Below are 19,156 nucleotides of genomic sequence, written 5' to 3' on the forward strand. Positions count from 1 at the left end.
GAAAGAAGAGGAAGAGAAAAGTATCAGGGAAAAACCATTCCAGGAAAAGACAATGCCCGTGATCTTGATTTAAAAAATACTAGTGAAAATGCTTACTTTTACTTTTAAAGACACAACTTCCACCTTAAATTGAAGGCTCTTATTTATTTTGAATAAAATCATCAGAGTAATTTCAATGTGACACAATTAAAAACTCAGCAAACCATGCAGTACATACTGAAAACAGTACATTCCCTGAGTAAGGACAAACTTACGTATACGTACAGCTTCTTCTTAAATTAGCAAACCCACTGTAAGTTTTTCCAAAGATCAATTTTTCATTTTTCCCCACAAGGTCATTTAACAGTACATGGGACATCTGTTGGGGGCAAGAGGGGCTTACTTTGAAGGTGTACTCCCAATATTTGTCAGCCCTTTTTCTCTGGACTCCTTTCAACATTATCTTCTCGATGTGCACAGCTGAAAGAAAGAAAACATGCTGACGTGTTCTACAGAGACTAGACGCGTGTTTCAGCTACCCATTGACAAATGTTGAACAATTAGGCTATTTATCTTCATCTTTACTACTGGTCTTAAACCATGAAAAAAACCAAAAAAATGCAGAAGCATAGCAATGTGCCATTCATCCACAATTTTTTTTCTATATCCATTCAGCATGCTGAGTGCCTAAAGAGTTTCAAGCATTCCGCTGAGCACCAAAAAAATAAAATAAAATAAAATAAAATGCACCTACAACAAAGATTCGTTTTCTAGAGGACAATCTTCAAAACTGCTTGTTATTCAAATTATCACAAACATAGCACTTTATTCAATTATTTATGCTTGGTAGGTATAAACCAAAAGAGGTATAGTTTTTGTTTACATCGAAAAAAAAACCTTCAAAAGTAATGTATTAAACTGATAAAAAGTTCTTTCCAATTGGGAATTTAGAAATTGTTCAACATGACCCTTAATATCATATAATGGCATTACAAACGTTAAAATGAACTATGAAGGTTCACTATAGCAGAATTTTTCACAATGTATTACACAGATAAAATCGTGGTCATAAGTTACATTAGGAACTCTGAATTGAACTAGGTAAGATGATCAGCTTGTTAATGAAGAAGCAGGCAAACGTGCAATCCCCCGAATTACTCATGTTACACATCCTTTAATAAAAGTATCATCTTGGGGCACCTGGGTGGCTCACTCAGTTGAGCCTCTGACTTCGTCTCAGGTCATGACCTCACAGTTCATGGGTTCGAGCCCCACATCAGGCTCTGTGCTGACAGCTCAGAGCCTGGAGCCTGCTGTCTCCCTCTCTCTCTGCCCCTCTCCCATTCACGCACTCTCTCTCTTTCTCTCTCTCTCAAAAATAAACATTAAAAAAATTTTTTTAATTAAAAAAATAAATAAATAAATAACGAAAACATCATCTTTCAGGAAGTAAATCTCTTTACAAATTGAAGAGAGCCAGTCTACTAACCATAATATAAGGACTTAAGGGAAGGAAAAAAAAACTGTTGCTCAGGGTATAAATAGAAGAAACAGCACTTAAGCAATAATGAGACTGGCAGTAATGAACAAGATAAAGGTCACAGGGAAGAAGTCAGGAGAGTGACTCCACAGACTGGGGTCCTGTTAAATTCAGGGGTCGGGAGATGGAGAAGGAAAGGAAGGGATTTACTTGGAGAGGAAGAAGCTAAAATAGATGAAGCAGAAGACAGAAAGTAACAGAAGTATACAGGAAGAATGAAGATTGTTCTAGATCAGGGACTGCGGGCAATGAAACATAAGATACAGAAATTCGCTGGTAAGCATTCATAACAGACCGAGGAGATACCATTACCAGTATTTTGTGCCAACCTTCCAAATATATAGTGTCTGATGGCCGCTTCTGGGATAATTCCCAACCCCCGCCGCCGTGGGCAAGAAAATCTCAAAAGCCAGGTGAGACGCCCACAACTCCTGACCAGAGGCAGCACAACAGCGGCTAAGTGGGGGAGAGGAGGGTCTGCCACTTTCAACAGCTTTCCTGCTACCTTCCATGAGGGACGATGCTATTTAAGAAAAACCGTCTGAACTAATCTACATTCAGAAATACAAAGCAGCTCCACTTCTGCAAACTGGCGGGCTAATAAGTAAGGGGCAGGGGACCACTAGGGCATTATGTGTAAGGGAACGTGGCTGGGTCTTCGGCCTTGGTCTCAAGTTACCCCTGTCATGACCGATCGGAATCAACAGGAGGGAGATGAAGTACGGTGGGGAATGGCTGGTAACAGGAGACCCTCCAACCCTCATAAATTAAAACTAAGAAGCACAGAGTACACACATTTGTTTAAAAATAAAGAACATAAGAAAAGTCACCTATAGTACTACCTTACGGTTGTCAGCATTTGGATGTAGTCTTTTGTTTTTCTAAAACATTTTTATTAAAAAAAGAAGAAAAAGACCTTCGTTGTAAAAGCAAACTCTGCTTTAGGTTACTCACAGATGCAGCAGGGCTGGTTGAAGGAATCTATGAGTCAAGTAGTTTAAGGGTCTTGAATGGCCCTGAATAGGTAATTATATAAACTTTTTTTAAACATTAAACATTCATACCTGTTTTTCCTGAATGAGGAAAAATGTATAACACAAGAAAGATGACTGATGGGACTGGAAGAAGACAAAATGATGTCGTTCTAAGCTGCTATAACTGAGCGTGAGGTACACATCTGAGGCCGCCCAGGTGGCACATACACTTTCCATCTCTGTTTTCCCCTCAACAATTATTCGCCCAGGGTAATGGACTCCCAAAAATGAAGAGAAGTGAGCATCTGAACTCATTTCCTTACAGATGACAACGTCCTTCCAATGCCACCATCCCGGTCCTCCTGAAAACTGCATTACTGCAGGAAGCATAGACTTGTAACACATGGCTTCACTTTCTAACAGAGAACTTCTGTAAAATTTCTTTTTTCAGCAGATGCTGAGCACATTCTCCAGATAAAGCACTTTCCCAAACACTTTAGGAATACATTAAGGATTCCGCCCTCCAGAAGTGTGCAACTAGACTTAAGGCAACCGACCACAAGGGAGAACCAGGTCGGCACAAGCCAGGCCGGGCCAAGTGCTGTAAAGCAGGAGCCCAGATGCAGACTCAGAAAAGTGGGGGCCGGGCGTCTGAGCCAAACCTAGGACCTGTAGATTTCTCTACTCCAAAAAAAGAGGGAGAAGAGTTGGGTCAACCAACGTAAACAGTGCTCTGCAGCCGTCCCCGGTAAGGCGACAGAAAACCTACCTTCTCGCTGGGCTCTGTGCGGCGCCGCAGGAAGTCCGTCGTGAGGTATCAGGGCTCGTGCCAGCACGCTGGCCTCATGACTCTGCGGGTAGTCACTGTGAGCGGAGTCACTCTAGAGAAGAAAGAGGGGCACGTGTTCATCCACTCCACAGACTGAGAACAGACAACTCCGTCCAAATAAACCAGAGTCAAGTCTTATGCTTTTAACAGAAACTATCTTCACGGCAATTTTAGAGACCAGATAGGTGATTACACAGTCAAGGCAGAAAGGCACAAATTGTAAAAGGTATTCACCGGTAAGGAAAAAGAGAAGCATCAACACTTATTTTCACTTAATAGTAATATTCTATCAATTATTTACTGTCCCAGTTTTCTTGGGACACATTGCACGTTGTTACTCAAAATTCCCAACGATGTCAATTCTAACCAAAGTGACCAGAATCAAAGGAACACATATAAAAGATGCTCTCCTCTATGCTAACCCTCCACATATACAGGAATTGTATTTTTTACATTAATTACTAAGCAATTCTTATTCACTGCTTGATTTTAGTGATAATCTAACAAGATGCTCTGGTAGGGAAAAGTTTTACAAAAGGTTATTTATCAAGATCTGCCAAATCTTTCTGAATAAGAATGTGTACAGTGAGTTTACTGTAGTAAATTAGTAATGTTTAAACCACCTAACGGCGACTGGGTGCTCGGAGTTTGCTCAGCCCATCACGGTCATCCGTGAACTGGAAGAAGTTTTACTCCAAGGAGAACAGCTGCTTGGGAGTCAGAGAGGCCTCCTAACCTTACAGCTCTCCAGAACCAACGCACTGGCACGTATATACTGTTATCACAACACACTGATTAAGCCAAAAAATAAAACAGCCTTACTAACAGTTCTTTATCACCATTCACATCTTATCCCTTTCACGTTTGGAATCTCAAAGTACTACTCAGACCAAAACCACCTCAGTTTCAAGAGACAATTACAATTCTATAAATCTGCAATAAATAATATATGGTAATTTTTAAAAATTGTGTAGGGGCGCGTGGGTGGCTCAGTTGGTTGAGCCTCCAACTTCAGCTCAGGTCATGATTTCGCAGCTCATGAGTTCAAGCCCCGCGTCGGCTCTGTGCTGACAGCTTGGAACCTGGAGCCTGCTTCAGATTCTGTGACTCCTTCTCTCTCTGCCTCTCCCCCATTCATGCTCGCTCGCTCTCTTTCTCTCTCTCTCTCAAAAATAAATAAAAACATTAAAAAAATTTGTAAATAAAAATTGTGTAAATTTAGAAATGAAGTAAAGAGAAGACCCTACGCTTCCCAAGAATCCTAATTGAAAATATTTTGTTCTGCTGTCTAATCCTGCATGCTGGCCTGACCCTGGGTCTGGGCTGCCAGGTTATAGCTCTATTTCTGGGAATAAAGCATCGCATCAGATACTCCTGGGAGCTAAGCTTCAGCCTTATAGTTTGTCTTCCTGTAGAAACTCAAAGAAATAAGTATTTGTCTCTACAGAACCACTTAATGAGAAGGAAAGCAAAGATCTCTTTGTCAACATCCAATTTCCAAAACATTTAACATGATGGCATTCACCAATTTTCAAAATTACAGTAAAAGGCAGACACAGGAATTCTTCTAACAACAAACTTACCTATATCCTATTCCAGACCATATAATCATTTACTGCAAAGGACTAAAACCACATTGGCCTAACACTGCTCTAAGGACTTCACAAATTGATATGAATAAAGCACTGTAATCCTCTCAAATACCTGTGTTAGCTGGAAGAAGTTTAGTTGAGTACATTGACCATCTTTTATAGAATATTTTTCTATACTGCGCATATGTGGTTCATAAGTTAAAAATAACACCTTCAAATACAAAAGCAAAATATGCAAAAAAACAATCTTCATGTGGGAAATGCAATCAAAACCACAATGAGATACCACTTCACACCTATTAAGATGGCTATAATCCAAAAACACAGAAAACAGCAGCTATTGGCAAGGATGTAAAAAAACAGTGAGGCCGTGGTGGAAGACAGCACAGCAGTCCCTCAAAAACTTAAACAGAGTTACCATATGATCCAGCAATTCCACTCCTAGGTGTATACTCAAAAGAACTGAAAGCAACAACCTGAGCAAATGATTTTTTCCTAGTGGCATCACTCCCAATAGCCAAAAGGTCAAAACTCAAATGCCCAATGACGGGTGAACAGATGAACAAAATGTGGCATATGTTCACAACTGAGTATTATTCAGCCTAAAAAATACATGTTACAACATGGATGAATCTTGAGGACATTATGCTAAGTGAAATAAGCCAGGCACAAAAGGACAAATATTGTGTAATGCCATTTAAATGAGGTACCTAGGATAGTCACAATCAGAGACAAAGTAGAAATAGTGGTTATCTGCAGGGATGCCTGGGTGGCTCAATCGGTTAATCCAACTTCAGCTCAGGTCATGATCTCACAGTTCATGGGTTTGAGCCCTGCATCAGGCTCTATGCTGACAGCTCAGAGTCTAGAGCCTATTTCAGATTCTCTGTCTCCCCCTGTCTGCCCCTCCCCAGGTCCTGCTCTGGCTCTCTCTCCTTCTCTCTCCTCCAAAATAAACATTAAAAAAAAAAAAAGCAATAGTGGTTACCAGGGCCTAGAGTAAAAAAAAGGGGAAGAGGAATAGTTGCTTAATGGATATAGACGTTCAGTTTGGGATAAAAGAGAAGTTCTGGGAATGGATAGTGGTGATGTCTGCACAATAATGTGAATGGACTTAATGCTACACTCAAAAAGGTGTTAAAATGGCAGACTTTATCTCCATGTATTTTACCACAATAGAACATAAAAAATGTTTATTTTTTTATTTTTTTTTAGTATATGAAATTTATTGTCAAATTGGTTTCCATACAACACCCAGTGCTCATCCCAAAAGATGACCTCTTCAATACGCATCACCCACCCTCCCCTCCCTCTGACCCCCATCAGCCCTCAGTTTGTTCTCAGTTTTTCAGAGTCTCTTATGCTTTGGCTCTCTCCCACTCTAACCTCTTTTTTTTTTTCTTTTTATGTTTAAAATGATTTTATTACGCTGCCTCCACAAATATATTGAAACAACGATGAGAAAGTAGTTTGCTTCACAATCAAGATCACATTTTTGAAGTCTCAAGTTACACACTTTAATAGCCAAGAAAAGGCCTCTTATTTAATAACCTAGAGAGAAAAATGGAGTTGGAGTTTCTATCTAAGGACATAAGTTCATCAACCCACAAAATACCTACTAATTAAGTCCCACCCCACACAAATGTCAGCATGCATCAATGCTATAAAACCATTTATAGCAGTTAGACTAAGTTTAGAAACTATCTAAATTTTTATTAAACTAATAAAATTGTAAATTTTATAATCTAATGCCTCATGAGCCACAGAGGTCACAAGCAAGTTTACTGATCTCAACGGTGAATAACTCTCCATTCTTCCGTCTCCCATTGCCACATGTCACATATGCTTTCTTAACTCTGAGTAGGGGGAAGGGAGCCATAAAATATGGGTACTGGTTTAATGGAATCTTATAGACAGGAATTACACCCACTGTTCTATCAAGTTCAGATTCCTGGGAAAACACACGATAGATGACATGGCAGAATTGGCATTCTACAAAGACTAGTTAGATGAAAGTGTTAGGACCAAGTGAAAAGTGGAGAATTTTTCTCTGCTTGCATTAAGAAGATGAAGCTTAAAAATTCTAAGCCTGCAAAATATGCACAGGAACACAAAATACATTAGAATGTGTGTGCTCTTCTTTCTGTAACTCATCTGAGCAAAGTCTTTTCTGTCTATGGCATGTCTGCACTAAGAGCTCCTGGTTAGCTCAAATCCACATGTCACGTAACACAGGCAGGCTGGACAGGTCATTCATTCCAGAGATTACTCAGATCTCAGTTTTATACGTGCATATCCATCCCAACTATTGACGTGGGAGGTCTCAAATGTACAGAAAGTCTGTGAAACAGTCAAGTGGCTGGACAGACACTCTTCTCTGGTAATAAACTCCATCTACAAATAAAAGGAGGCCAATGTGACCGTTGTTCTGTTCTTTGTAGATGGGAGTTTATTTTGGCTCATCTAACAATCTTCTACATGTTTCCTTTAGTTCCCTGATGTAGAATAAATTTAAAAATACCAAGATGGGGCACCTGAGTGGCTCTGTTGGTTAAGTTTGTGACTTCAGCTCAGGTCATGATCTCACAATTTGGGAGTTCGAGCCCTACGTCAGGCTCTGCACTGACAGTGAAAGGCCTGTTTGGGATTTTCCCTCTCTTCCCCCCCCCCCGCCCCTCCCCCATTCATGCTATCTCAAAGTAAATAAAACTTTAATTTAAAAAAAAAAAAACCAAGGAGGGGCACCTGGGTGGCTCAGTCGGTTAAGTGTCCGACTTCAGCTCAGGTCACAATCTCGCTGTCAGTGAGTTCGAGCCCCGCGTCGGGCTCTGGGCTGATGGCTCAGAGCCTGGAGCCTGCTTCTGATTCTGTGTCTCCCTCTCTCTCTGACCCTCCCCCGTTCATGCTCTGTCTCTCTCTCAAAAATAAATAAACGTTAAAAAAAAAAAAAAACCCAAGGCAATCTGTATTTTTTAAAAAAGCAGAAATTAAGACTGTCTCAGCTTTTTAAAAATGTACAAACTGGGGTGCCTGGGTGGCTCCGTCGGTTAAGCGTCTGACTTCGGCTCAGGTCATAATCTCACAGTTCGTGAGTTCAAGCCCCTCATCGGGCTCTGTCAGCTGAGTTCAAGCCCCTCATCGGGCTCTGTGCTGACAGCTCAGAGCCTGGAGCCTGCTTCGGATTCTGTGTCTCCCCCTCCCTCTGCCTCTCCCCTGCTTGTGCTCTGTCTCTCTCTCTCTCTCTCTCTCTCTGTCTCAAAAATAAACTTAAAAAAAAATGTACAAACTTCTTCAGATGTCTGTACATTCATCCAATGAGACAGAGGATAACAACAACCTCCTGTTAAGGTTTTGTGGTAGATTAAATATAGCCAGAAATACTTTGATACCCCTTCCGCTGAAAGGTGGATCTAATTCCACAGCCAGCGGGTCTGGGCTGGCTCTCGAGGCTTGCGTGAACAACAGAATGAGGGAAGGAACATTCCGGGATGGGAGAGGGCAGGGCAAGAAGCCTTGCAAGCCTGGGCCTACCGAGACACCGTGTAAGAAGTGCCACTGCCCTGAGGATGCCACGCTAGAGAGACCACACTGGGAGATGACCTCCAGTCCCCAGCTGCATCTCCGGACACCCCACGACAGACGAGCTGTCCTTGCTCTTAGTGGCCTGTCTAAATCCCTGGCCCACAGAACCGTGAGAAACCATAACAAAATGGTGTTGATTTAAGCCAGTAAGTTTGGGGATAACTTGTTATACAGTTACAGATTTTAAACTCTCTTCTTCCAATAACCAAGGCTGCAACTAAAGCAGCTATTATTTATGCAAGATTCATAGAAAGCCTTGCATGTTAGAAAATGATTCGTTACTAGCAACAATACTGAGATGGCCAATTTCATCCATTTCGGTGGAAAAAGAGGGAAGAAGCTGGGAAGGATGTGAGAGTTACTCACTCCTCTTGAGGAGGCTGTGGAGGACCAGGCAGGCGCCTGCCTCATGTCTACTCCATGAAAGAGTGCACCCCAACCCAAAGTTCTGTCTGCACCATCTTCCAGCACATGACGAAAGGCAGAGGCCGTGTGAGAAGAGACGAGACTGGTAAGCAGCGTGTGAAAGCTGTACCGTCCGTGACTGCAGCACCATTCAGAGGAGGGACAGCGACACTCAGCCGCTCCAAGACCGCCCAGGTGCATTTCTGCTAGGATCGCAGGCTCACTTCCTTCCGAACTTAGTGTGGCTACAAGTGTGGGGATAAGGTGATTCATCGAGATGAATGTGGCCGAAAGAACCATCTTAAAGCCAGGGTAAGTGCACTGTAGCTACTGAATGGGGGCGGGGAGAGAGGGCAGACAGTTCACTGAGCCCGCGTGTATTCTCTACCACCACGGCCCCCAGACCGGACTTGGCCACAGCAACTGCAGCTACGCAAGTTCTCCTCACCATGACACTTGTGCACTAACGGCAGTGACCGGTGCAGAGTAGGGGTGGACTACAACTGGGTGGGTGGAACACGATGACAGATGGAAACGTCACTGTATCTTTCTGTGCATTTTGCGGAACTCTGTGAATTCATTACAAATGTAAAAACCATTAAAATTGTTGAAGTTGTCTTTTCCAGAGAACTGAACTCGTAGGATGCGCAATTAGGGAAGTTGGCAAAAGAATGCTAAGGGCGGGCGCCTGGGTGGCTCAGTCAGTTAAGCGTCCAACTTCGGCTCAGGTCATGATCTCACAGCTTGTGAGTTCGAGCCCCGCGTCGGGCTCTGTGCTGTCAGCTTAGAGCCTGGAGCCTGCCTCAGGTTCTGTGTCTCCTTCGCTCTCTGCCCCTCCCCTGCTCACAATGTGTCTCTCTTGCTCTCTCCTTCAAAAATAAATAAACATTAAAAGAAAAAAAGAAGGCTGATAAGGCTACTGAGGAGGAGAGCAGTGGAGAATGGAAGACAAGCAAGGGCAGCAGTTTTCACTCCAGGAAAACATCACTGGCCTTGAGGTTTTCCTTGTAAAACTGCCTTCAGGTTGCTGCTTTCAACGTGAATAGCGCCATGTGTAGGTGGCACGTGTAGCTGACACGTGGACAGGTGGGAACTATATTGGACCACAAACTACAAAGGTATGGAAGGCCGGACAAAGGTATGGACAGCCTTCAGCTCCGGTGGGGAAACATTCCTGGAAGCATGCAGAAATGGAAGCTTACAGAGTTCAGAAAGGATCCTTGACAGTGACTTATCGGTTGGTAAACATGACAGATTGAGAAACACTGCATTAGGAGGACTGTGTTTAACGCCACCTGTTAGAGGAGGCACCTTCCCTGACTAACAAAGCCACACGCCACGGCTGCCATGAGGCACCCTCTCTGTTCGCATGATGGCCTCTTCCACAAGACGTACTCTCCCAACACTATGGGATCATGTTGTCGCTTCGAGCACCAGCAGTGAATTTCAATAATTTGATACTCCCCTCCCCAAAAGACAATTCTATCGGGGTAAAGTCATGTCTCTTCACTATCCCAACAAGATATTCCTAATACGAAGCAAAAACTTCCCCAACTCTTAGACTGTAGATGGCTCACTTCAGTGACCAAAGTTAAGTTTTCAATTTTCTGATCCTAAGCAAGGTACTATCTCAACTCCGTATCTGACTCCTGCTGGTCCTCAAACAAATCATAAATTGGAACTCAACTACGAACAACTACTCAAATAAGAAAATGGTTTCTAATTTAGGACTTTTTCCATTCTATCAAACGTCATCCATACGTTTGCACCAATTTATACCCCCCCACACGCACACAAAACTTAGTTAATTTGGACTATAAATGGTCTGATTTTAAAAGAATAATTAATAAATACACCTACTCAGCATTTCCTCATTGAAGATTCAGTTCAAATATATACTGTTCTATGCTTTTCAAAAGAAGCAATTCCTTTTATGATTTCCAAAAAAAGTTGTGCCTAGACTATATAGCTACAAATACTGTTAAAGTAGCTGAAAAATAGAAGTCATACAAGACAAAAAAAAAAAACTTCCTAATGTACTTTGTTTTAAAGTAATTTATCATATTGGTATTTTTCAGAGCCATGTCTAAAAAGCCTAAGCATAGGAAATTTTAAGTGATTTTGTATGATATATGCAATGCTGACCAAAAAAAAAAAAAAAAAGGAACACGATGTCTAAGCCTTTGGGGAACTTAAAATCTAGGCGGAAAGGTCAATTTTATAAGTTAAAAATATTTCAAAGTAATATTTTTGAAAAAAAACAGAAAAAAATCATAGAAGTACCAAATTTACAGCACAGAATATACATGCTACTGGAATTCAGAAGCAGCAAAGAATCACAGGGGCAATTCCAGAAAACATCATGCAAGAGGTGATGACATAGGCCAGCTATGACTGGGAGGCATGATGTATGAAAAAAGTGGGAAAAAGGGATTTTGAGTCCCAAGACCTACTGGAGGCCAGACTCCATCCGTCACTGTGAGGCAGGTGAGATGATTAAATACTACTTTAGGAAGACATACTGGCAGGAGTATCCAACAGGTAAGAGGTAGGAAGGCTGACAGAAGTGGAATCCGTTAGGAATAAAGTCCCAAAAGAGAACGGTGACAGCAAGGATGAGCAAAGAGTAGATTCAGGGTAGGAGGGGAAGAGAGGATTAGGGTCATCAAGCAAATCAGAGTGATAAGAAGTAAAATCATTCCCTGAGAGAACCAGATTAGTCTGGAAGATTTTTTTTTTTTTTCCCTGAATCAACGATTCACGCTTTTCACACACGTCGCATTTAAAGAAAGCATCAGTGGCTGTTCTAGGAAGACTCACCACTGGCGCGGGCACACGTCTCCTCAATGGCTTTCACAGCAGCGTGTTGACAACCTACTCCTCTCACCAGACTGTCAAGGTCCCCTGTAACCCAAACCCTATCAGCTCTTCCAACTTTTGCATTTCTGTTCATCCACTGCAAATTGTGCTATTCCCTCTTTGAACGATGGACAGATCAAATGATATATACAACTCACCCTTGTCTGCCAAGCATTTTCACACACGTGATCAGGTTCATCTTCACAGCAATTACATGCAAGAAACAGCGATGATACCCCTACTTTATTCGGAGCAGCCTGAAACTTGTGAAGACCAAACAACTTGCCAAAGTGACCTTTTTAAAACCTAAATCTGACCTCAAATAAATTACTTCTTGAATAAGCATGAAACACTCCGAACGAGCGAAGACATTTAGAGGGGAATGAGAGGCCAAATGTTCCCTGGAGCATAGGAAGAACAGAAGGGAAATGGACTACGGGCACCCAGCAGCTCTGCCACCTAAAACACAAACACGCTTCCAGAGTGACTGTTCACATAGACTGCATGAAGGAGGCTTTTGTGACAAGGCATCCTCTGTTACAAGTCCTCCATAATGAAAAAAGGTTGATAAAAGTGAAGCTCAGTCTGCTTCCGGGGTAGTGCAGGTCTTTTTTTGCTCTTACCAAAAAAAAAAAAAAAAAAAATTAATACCTCAAAGACAAAAATAATCAGCCTAAAAATTAGCCAATTTATTTTTTTTTTTAATTTTTTTTTCAACGTTTATTTATTTTTGGGACAGAGAGAGACAGAGCATGAACGGGGGAGGGGCAGAGAGAGAGAGGGAGACACAGAATCGGAAACAGGCTCCAGGCTCCGAGCCATCAGCCCAGAGCCTGACGCGGGGCTCGAACTCACGGACCGTGAGATCGTGACCTGGCTGAAGTCGGACGCTTAACCGACTGTGCCACCCAGGCGCCCCAAAAATTAGCCAATTTAATAGCTTCTATAGAAAAAGTATAAAATGTTCCTTTAAGTGCATGGATTCCAAGCTGTGCTCTGAAGTAACAATCATAGAACTTAAAAAAAAAAACTGCAAAATAGCTTTAAATTATAGGCCAGTTTCCCAGCTAAATGTGAAAACCGGATAAAGATTTAAGTATAGTTGCCTGGGAGTTAATGATAATCCAAATATGGAATACATATATTCCCCTATTCCTATCCCCAAACCCGATATGGAGAAAATATGTATTTCAATAATTTGTGACCCAGAGAAATGCTTCCTTCGGGTTTATTTGTAACACACTGGATCTCTATAATGTAAATATTAAAAATAACTGCCCCAGGGGCACCTGGCTGGCTTAGTTAGCAGAGCACACGATTCTTGATCTCAGGGTCATGAGTTCCGGCCCCACGATGGGCATGGAGCCTACTTAATTAAAAAAATAAAAATAACAAATAATAACAGCCCCAAATACATGGCTCAAACACTACCTTTCCAATTACCCATCCTTCCTGAACACCAATCAATTTAGAGGTATGATAATAGAGAATATGAAAAATACTGCATCATATAGACTTTTATTAAGTGGTGAAGAGGAAAAAAAAACACGTCTGTTCCTGAAAACCACTGATTTAACCATCTGGATGGATGGTGGCATCTCAATGGAAAAGATAAATGCACTGAGCATCATTCTCAAGAGAACGTTCATGCTCAAGACAGGATGCGAATTATTTTGCATCTTATCTCATTAATTCAATCACCACAACCTGAAATGAAAGTTATTATCCCCATTTCGAAGATAAAACTGAAGCTCAGGGACTTAAGTAGCCTGGTTAATGTCACAGAGCGGCAGAGTAGGAATTTAAGCCAAGTCTAGTGCTAAACGGGCTATCACCCTTCAAGGCCTTTGGTAGCCTCTAAGGCACACTTCCCGTGCCCTGCCCCACAAAAATATCATAAAAGGTGTAGATATACCATACTAGTTAATTTGAGGAAAAGAAGTTGCTTCCTTCCCATCTCCACCACCCTCTCCTCCTACTGTGGTCTAAGAAAGACTTTCCCTACACAGTGGAGGATCTCAGTCACTCCCATTTTTCTACTAAAATAATCACTAACTCTGATATTCTCAAAGCCTCTTTCAAATGGCATTTATTAGCTGAGCTGCTTGTATACTTCGCTGCAGCCAAACCAACCTAAAATTTCCTATAAAAGGCACGGCTGCTTCTGCTCCCCACTCCCAGTCTGTGAGACGGTCTACCCACTCTTCTCCCATCACCCTCCAGACAAGACTTAACTTTTACCGATAATTGCCAACATTTATTGAAGATCATGCGTCAGACGTTATTCTTCAAGCACTCGTTCGTTTAATCCTCACAATCTCACCTAAGTACTGTTATTATCCCCACAGTAGGAGTGAGGAAAGCCATCTTAGCGCCCACTGCTCCAGTGACACTGTTCAATTAAAAATCCCCCAGCAGTGGCCAACAATTAAATAAAAGTATTTACTACCCGGGAGATTAGAGCCGTTCTTAAAAATCACTTTCAGAAAGCAAGCATCTTGTTAGTGCCTAATATAATAACAGCAGAAATCCTGACCGCTGACTTTTCTCTTATTTTTAGAGAGTGCTCTCATAGGATAGCTGCCACATACACATGCTGGTTATCTCAGAGTAGGAGCTTTTATGCCAAAACTCTTTTTGAAGTCTTCTTTTCCAGGTCCCAACACTACCAGTACACTACGTGTTCTATTCAAATGAGTTGAGATTACTGCTCTGTCAGGTACCACGTGGCTAATTCATCTGTGCCATGAGGAAGCCACAATTTTGCAAAATTTCCTTTTTTTTTTTTTTTTTAGTATCTTGATCGATTTTTCTAAGGAAAGGACCCACGGCCACTTAATACTTTTTTGAATTCAAGTATGTTTTTTGTGAGTCCAAATAACATTAAATACTATCTACTGCACTAAATACTATCTGAAAATTTCAGTTTCTAAGCTTTATTCAAGCTATCTGCCAAGCAACTATGTTTTGAGGATGCTGAAAACACGACCTTCAGAGAACACAGCCATACCAACAATATTAACCACTAACCACTACTATGATAGCTTATGTATTTTATGTTTTTCTGCCTTTGTGCTGTTAATTGGGGGCTAAATCTCCAAATGCAGAATATCCATTTTGATGAACAGAGCGTCCTTATGCATGCAAAGATAGGAAGCTTGGCAGTCTTTCCTCTTTTCAATGAAACAGCAACAAAACTAGTATCTTTTAAAATACAGTTTTTTGTTGCTACTGTTAACAAACCACTAAGTTTGGGTCCCCACTAATAAGGGACCCATTTTTAAAACTGATTTTTTCCAGGTATGCTACATATGCAGTGTGTAACTTTATTAACACAGAACTACGTCAATCGCACAAATTTCCTAAAACACTTAATACTGTATGTTGAATTTTATGTAAGTGACTGGCAGTCCACAGCACTTGAAGAACATGAACTTCACGCACAAGTCTCCTAAAGGCAATACTTAAGCTATAATCCAATGTAACATTTACTCTAAATCACATAACAAAACTCAAGACATGTTACTTTTAAATATAAATATCTACTTAAATCTTTCATTTGTCTAAAATGAACTAATTAGCATATTCTAGTGGTAAGTTTGTGGACTGTCACCTCGACTATTTGCATCGTAACGACGGTATATGTCACCACACACTTGCTGGCACTGGTCAACCTCAAAGGCATATAATTAACATAAAATTCGTATTAAAGCACAGATTCTACTAGTTTTTTTACACAAAACTTTCAAAAAGAAGCTGTTGCATATTAGGTATCGAATACAAGTCTTGAAAGAGCCAGAAACGCTATTCCGGGCCAGTACACTTATTCTAATGGAAAAGGAAATTAACTCCACTTTATGTGCGTTTTGTATGGATCAAAGTAATAAGAAACGGAATGATTCCTGGCGGAAAGTTACACACGTGTCTGAAAGGTTACTTCCGGGGCAATGAAAGGCTGCCACACGAATTTCCCCTTGCCTTGCTCGGAGCACAGCGTCCACGTGGTTCTCCACTCAGCCCCGCGCGCCCCGGCCTAGCCCGCGGAGGCCTAAGGGAGCCCCCGGGAGGCGCGGCCCGGCCTCAGCCCGCCCTCCCAGGGGCGGGGCCGGCGCGCCAGTCACGTGGGCGGCCGCAGCCGCCATCTTGCAGGGAGGGGGAGGGGAGGTGCCCCGAGGGATGGGTCCCCAAACGGGTCCGCCTGTCCGCGGCGGCGCGTGACCCGGGGGCCCTCGGACGCGCAGCGGCGCCTCCTCGAGAGGGACGTGCCACACTCGGGCGCCTCGCTGCAGACTCCGAGGTGGGCCCTCTCCCGCCGGCCGCGCACAGCCAGCGGAAGGCCGAGGACCAGCTGGTCTGGACTGCAGCGAATGAAAATGCAAATCTACCCACCCCCATCAACTGCCTTTAGAGTGACAGCTTGGGAGCAACAAAATCCGCGGAAATGTCTTCAAGGCCAGAACAAGCCACAGATGAGGGCCACGGAGTCCACGCTAACAAGCGGAAAGTGCGGGCTCAGAACAATTTAATGAGACGTGAATGATTTGCTACGGTAACCCTGTGCTAACCGAGAAAAAAGTTCATCACGCCACCGATGTCTAAAAATAGCCTTCAGCGTCACCTGTAGTACGTGTATCCCCTATGATTTATTCACTCATTTCAACTGATGGCCCCAGCACAGGGCACTGCCTGAGAAATAATGTGCTGAAATTAATGGCAGAGTGCCCGACCTCACTTTACCCACTCCTCCCAGCACTCACTGGATGCCAGAAAAGGCCACACACTGCAGTCAAGATAAAAATCTCATTATTCTAGGTTGCACGTATCTCTCCCCTTCTCTAGTCGCCTTCAGACCCTCTCATTACAAGCAAAATTTAAAGGAAAAACAGACTCCTGGCAGTTAAAATCAGAAATCGGTTATCCTTGCGGGAATGATATGAATGGAATGATATAACTGTTCCACTGTGAGACATTTTTACTATATCTACAATCTAAGATTATCTCGGAAATATATAAGAAATTTTAAAAAATAAGACATAAGTATTGCTTCTGATTTCAGGCTTTCTTCTCCAAATTTAACAGTGACTTATACGCCTTTTTGGAATTATTTTAGTGAGTAGGCTAGGAGTGGAAAAGGACTTTTACCAACAGTATACACAGTTGCATATTACTAGTAAATACACACTACATGACCAAATTTCAAGTTCACCAAGAAAATAGAGTAGTAGCATTACTACATTGGAGTTGGATAAAATATATCCTACAATGTGAGTCACTTCATAGAAGCCTCATTTTAAAAAGGAGGGGCTCAGCCTAGATTATTGCCAAATCCCTTCTAGCTCCTGAATTCCTCGATTCGATGGGTATGGAGTCCACACAGCCCTTAGAAAAATTACAAAGTCCGGTTTTAGTTCCAGAGTACTGAAAGATACATAAGACACATAAATTGAATTAACTTTCAAGAAGGGAAAGGGAAAAATCCCCTTTTCCAGTAGATCATCCTAGAGATCACCTAAGTTGAAAAGGATGGCAACCAAACTACTACCTTTTAAATAACTGTGCGCCACGAAAATAAAGTTATTGTACATAGTTTTTACTCTATTGCACACAGTTTTTTACTCTGAAACCTACTCTCCTCCCCTCCATTAAGTTGTTAGGATCAAGGGTTTCATATTGGGCCTAGATTATTATTAGATGCTTTTACAGCTCTACATAATTTCATCTTCGTTTATGTTTGAGACAAGTGATTCGTCTGGGTTCTTGTCGACTACATTTTGGTGTTTAACAACTTTTAGAAAACAACATTTATGCCTACATTAAAGGCCCGACAAATACCCCTGCTTCAAATATGTAGGCAAGACTGAAGCCTGATAGAAAATAAATTATGCCAGAGGTAAAGGGCGTGAGCAGCCAGCTCTAAGACAGTTTTTGTTGTTGTTGTCTGTTTGTTTTTTTACCCAGACAACCTGCGCTAATACCCATCCAGTTTGAGTCGATTCGCTGCTCTCCACCTCAGGGTTTTTTCTGGGAACATCAAGTTAGAATCAGGAGCCAAAAGACCCTACGACCCCTTTAAACTCAGCAATGCCGGAGCGAAAAGAGCCCCTTTGTGCTGAAGACACGGGCAGCACGCCGGGAGCGCACCTTTAGAACACCTCTGCGAGGGGATAAGGCAGAGCTTTAAACTGTAACCAGAGCGCCAGATGGCGAGAAAGAGAAGGCGCTGCCCGGGGCCAGACTGCAGCTAATAGTCTCCTTTGCGCTTTGCCTTTCCCAGCACCTGGGGCGAGAGATGCTCCAAGTCAAAAATGTCCCGAGACCTTGCCTCGGAGAAGGGGACCGGGCTGAGAGCCCCATGTTTCCCGTGGCAACTCCGGCACGGAAGAGACTTCTAGAGCATTCTGTTATGGCGGGTGCCTGAGTGTGCATGGGGGGGTGGGGGAAGGAAGGCGGGGGAAGGGTGGGAGAGTGGAACTGAACCGCCCAGCAGAACGAAGATTAGTTAGTGTTACGGGCTGGGAGCCGTGGGGTGGGTATTCCGAGCCACCTGCGCCGGGTTGAGGCTCGGCCAAGAGGTATCCGAAAGCCAGGCCGGGGAGGCCGCCGGGGCGGTGACCGCAACGCGGGTGCCCGGAGGCTCGCGCGCCTTACCTGGGCCCGGGGGCCGGCAAAGTTGCACGGCTCCACCTCCACCTCTGCGTCCTCGGGCCCCCCGCGGAGCGCGGTGCGGAGCCTCTCCAGGTGCTCCCTCAGGGTGACCCGCTGGTGGAAGGAGAACGCCGGGTGCAGCGAAGCCATGGTGAAAAGCAGCAGCAGTTCCTCCTGGGCCCTGAAGCCCAGCCCGCCGCCGGGCCGGGGCTCGGCGCCGCTGCCTTCCGGGCCGGAACCGTCCTTCTCGGCGTCCTCCTCGCCTTCGCCGTCCTCCCCGCGCTCGCCGGGCTCGTCCTCCGCGCCGCCCCGCGAACCCTCGCCCCGAACCGCGCGCAGACTCTTGAGCACCGAGTCCACCTGGGGCAGGAGGCGGTGCAGGCGACCGGCGGCCTCACGGTTCTCCGAGCCCAGAAGCGCCAGGTAGACGATGAGGCGCGAGCGCACGGCGGGCTCTCGGAAGTCGGCCAGCGGCCCGGGGTCCGAGAGGCCGTTGGCCTTAGCCTCCGAGTCGCGCAGGTAATGGTAGTCCTTGCGCGCCAGGTCCTCCAGGCACGAGCCGAGGAAGCGCAGCTCCAGCGGGTTACACAGGTCCAGCAGCCCGCACATGAACTCCAAGCGCTGCGCCGAGCCCAGCACCAGCCCAAACCACTCGTACACCCGCTCCTGCTCGCGCAGCGCCGCCGCGGGCCCGCCGCCGCCGCCCGGCATGCCCGCCCCCGCCGCTGCTCCGCCAGCAACAGGCGGCCCG

At 43.8% G+C, this 19,156-nt stretch overlaps 1 protein-coding gene across 1 annotated transcript in view; it reads right to left on the bottom strand.

Moving 5' to 3' along the window:
- The window catches only part of ZCCHC2 (zinc finger CCHC-type containing 2), a 61,689-nt gene extending 42,554 nt beyond the window's left edge, over positions 1-19,135 (bottom strand). The window contains exons 1-3 of the mRNA XM_040478626.1: positions 18,409-19,135; positions 3,263-3,374; positions 383-459 (exon numbers count right to left, since the gene is read on the bottom strand). Coding sequence (XP_040334560.1) covers positions 383-459; positions 3,263-3,374; positions 18,409-19,116 — 897 coding nt within the window. The 5' untranslated portion in view covers positions 19,117-19,135. The remainder of the gene's footprint in view (positions 1-382; positions 460-3,262; positions 3,375-18,408) is intronic.
- Positions 19,136-19,156: the final 21 nt, after the last annotated feature.

Source organism: Herpailurus yagouaroundi, unplaced genomic scaffold, assembly GCF_014898765.1.
Source record: "Herpailurus yagouaroundi ecotype Mexico unplaced genomic scaffold, PumYag 142, whole genome shotgun sequence".
In the NCBI taxonomy this organism is placed as follows: Eukaryota; Metazoa; Chordata; class Mammalia; order Carnivora; family Felidae; genus Herpailurus; species Herpailurus yagouaroundi.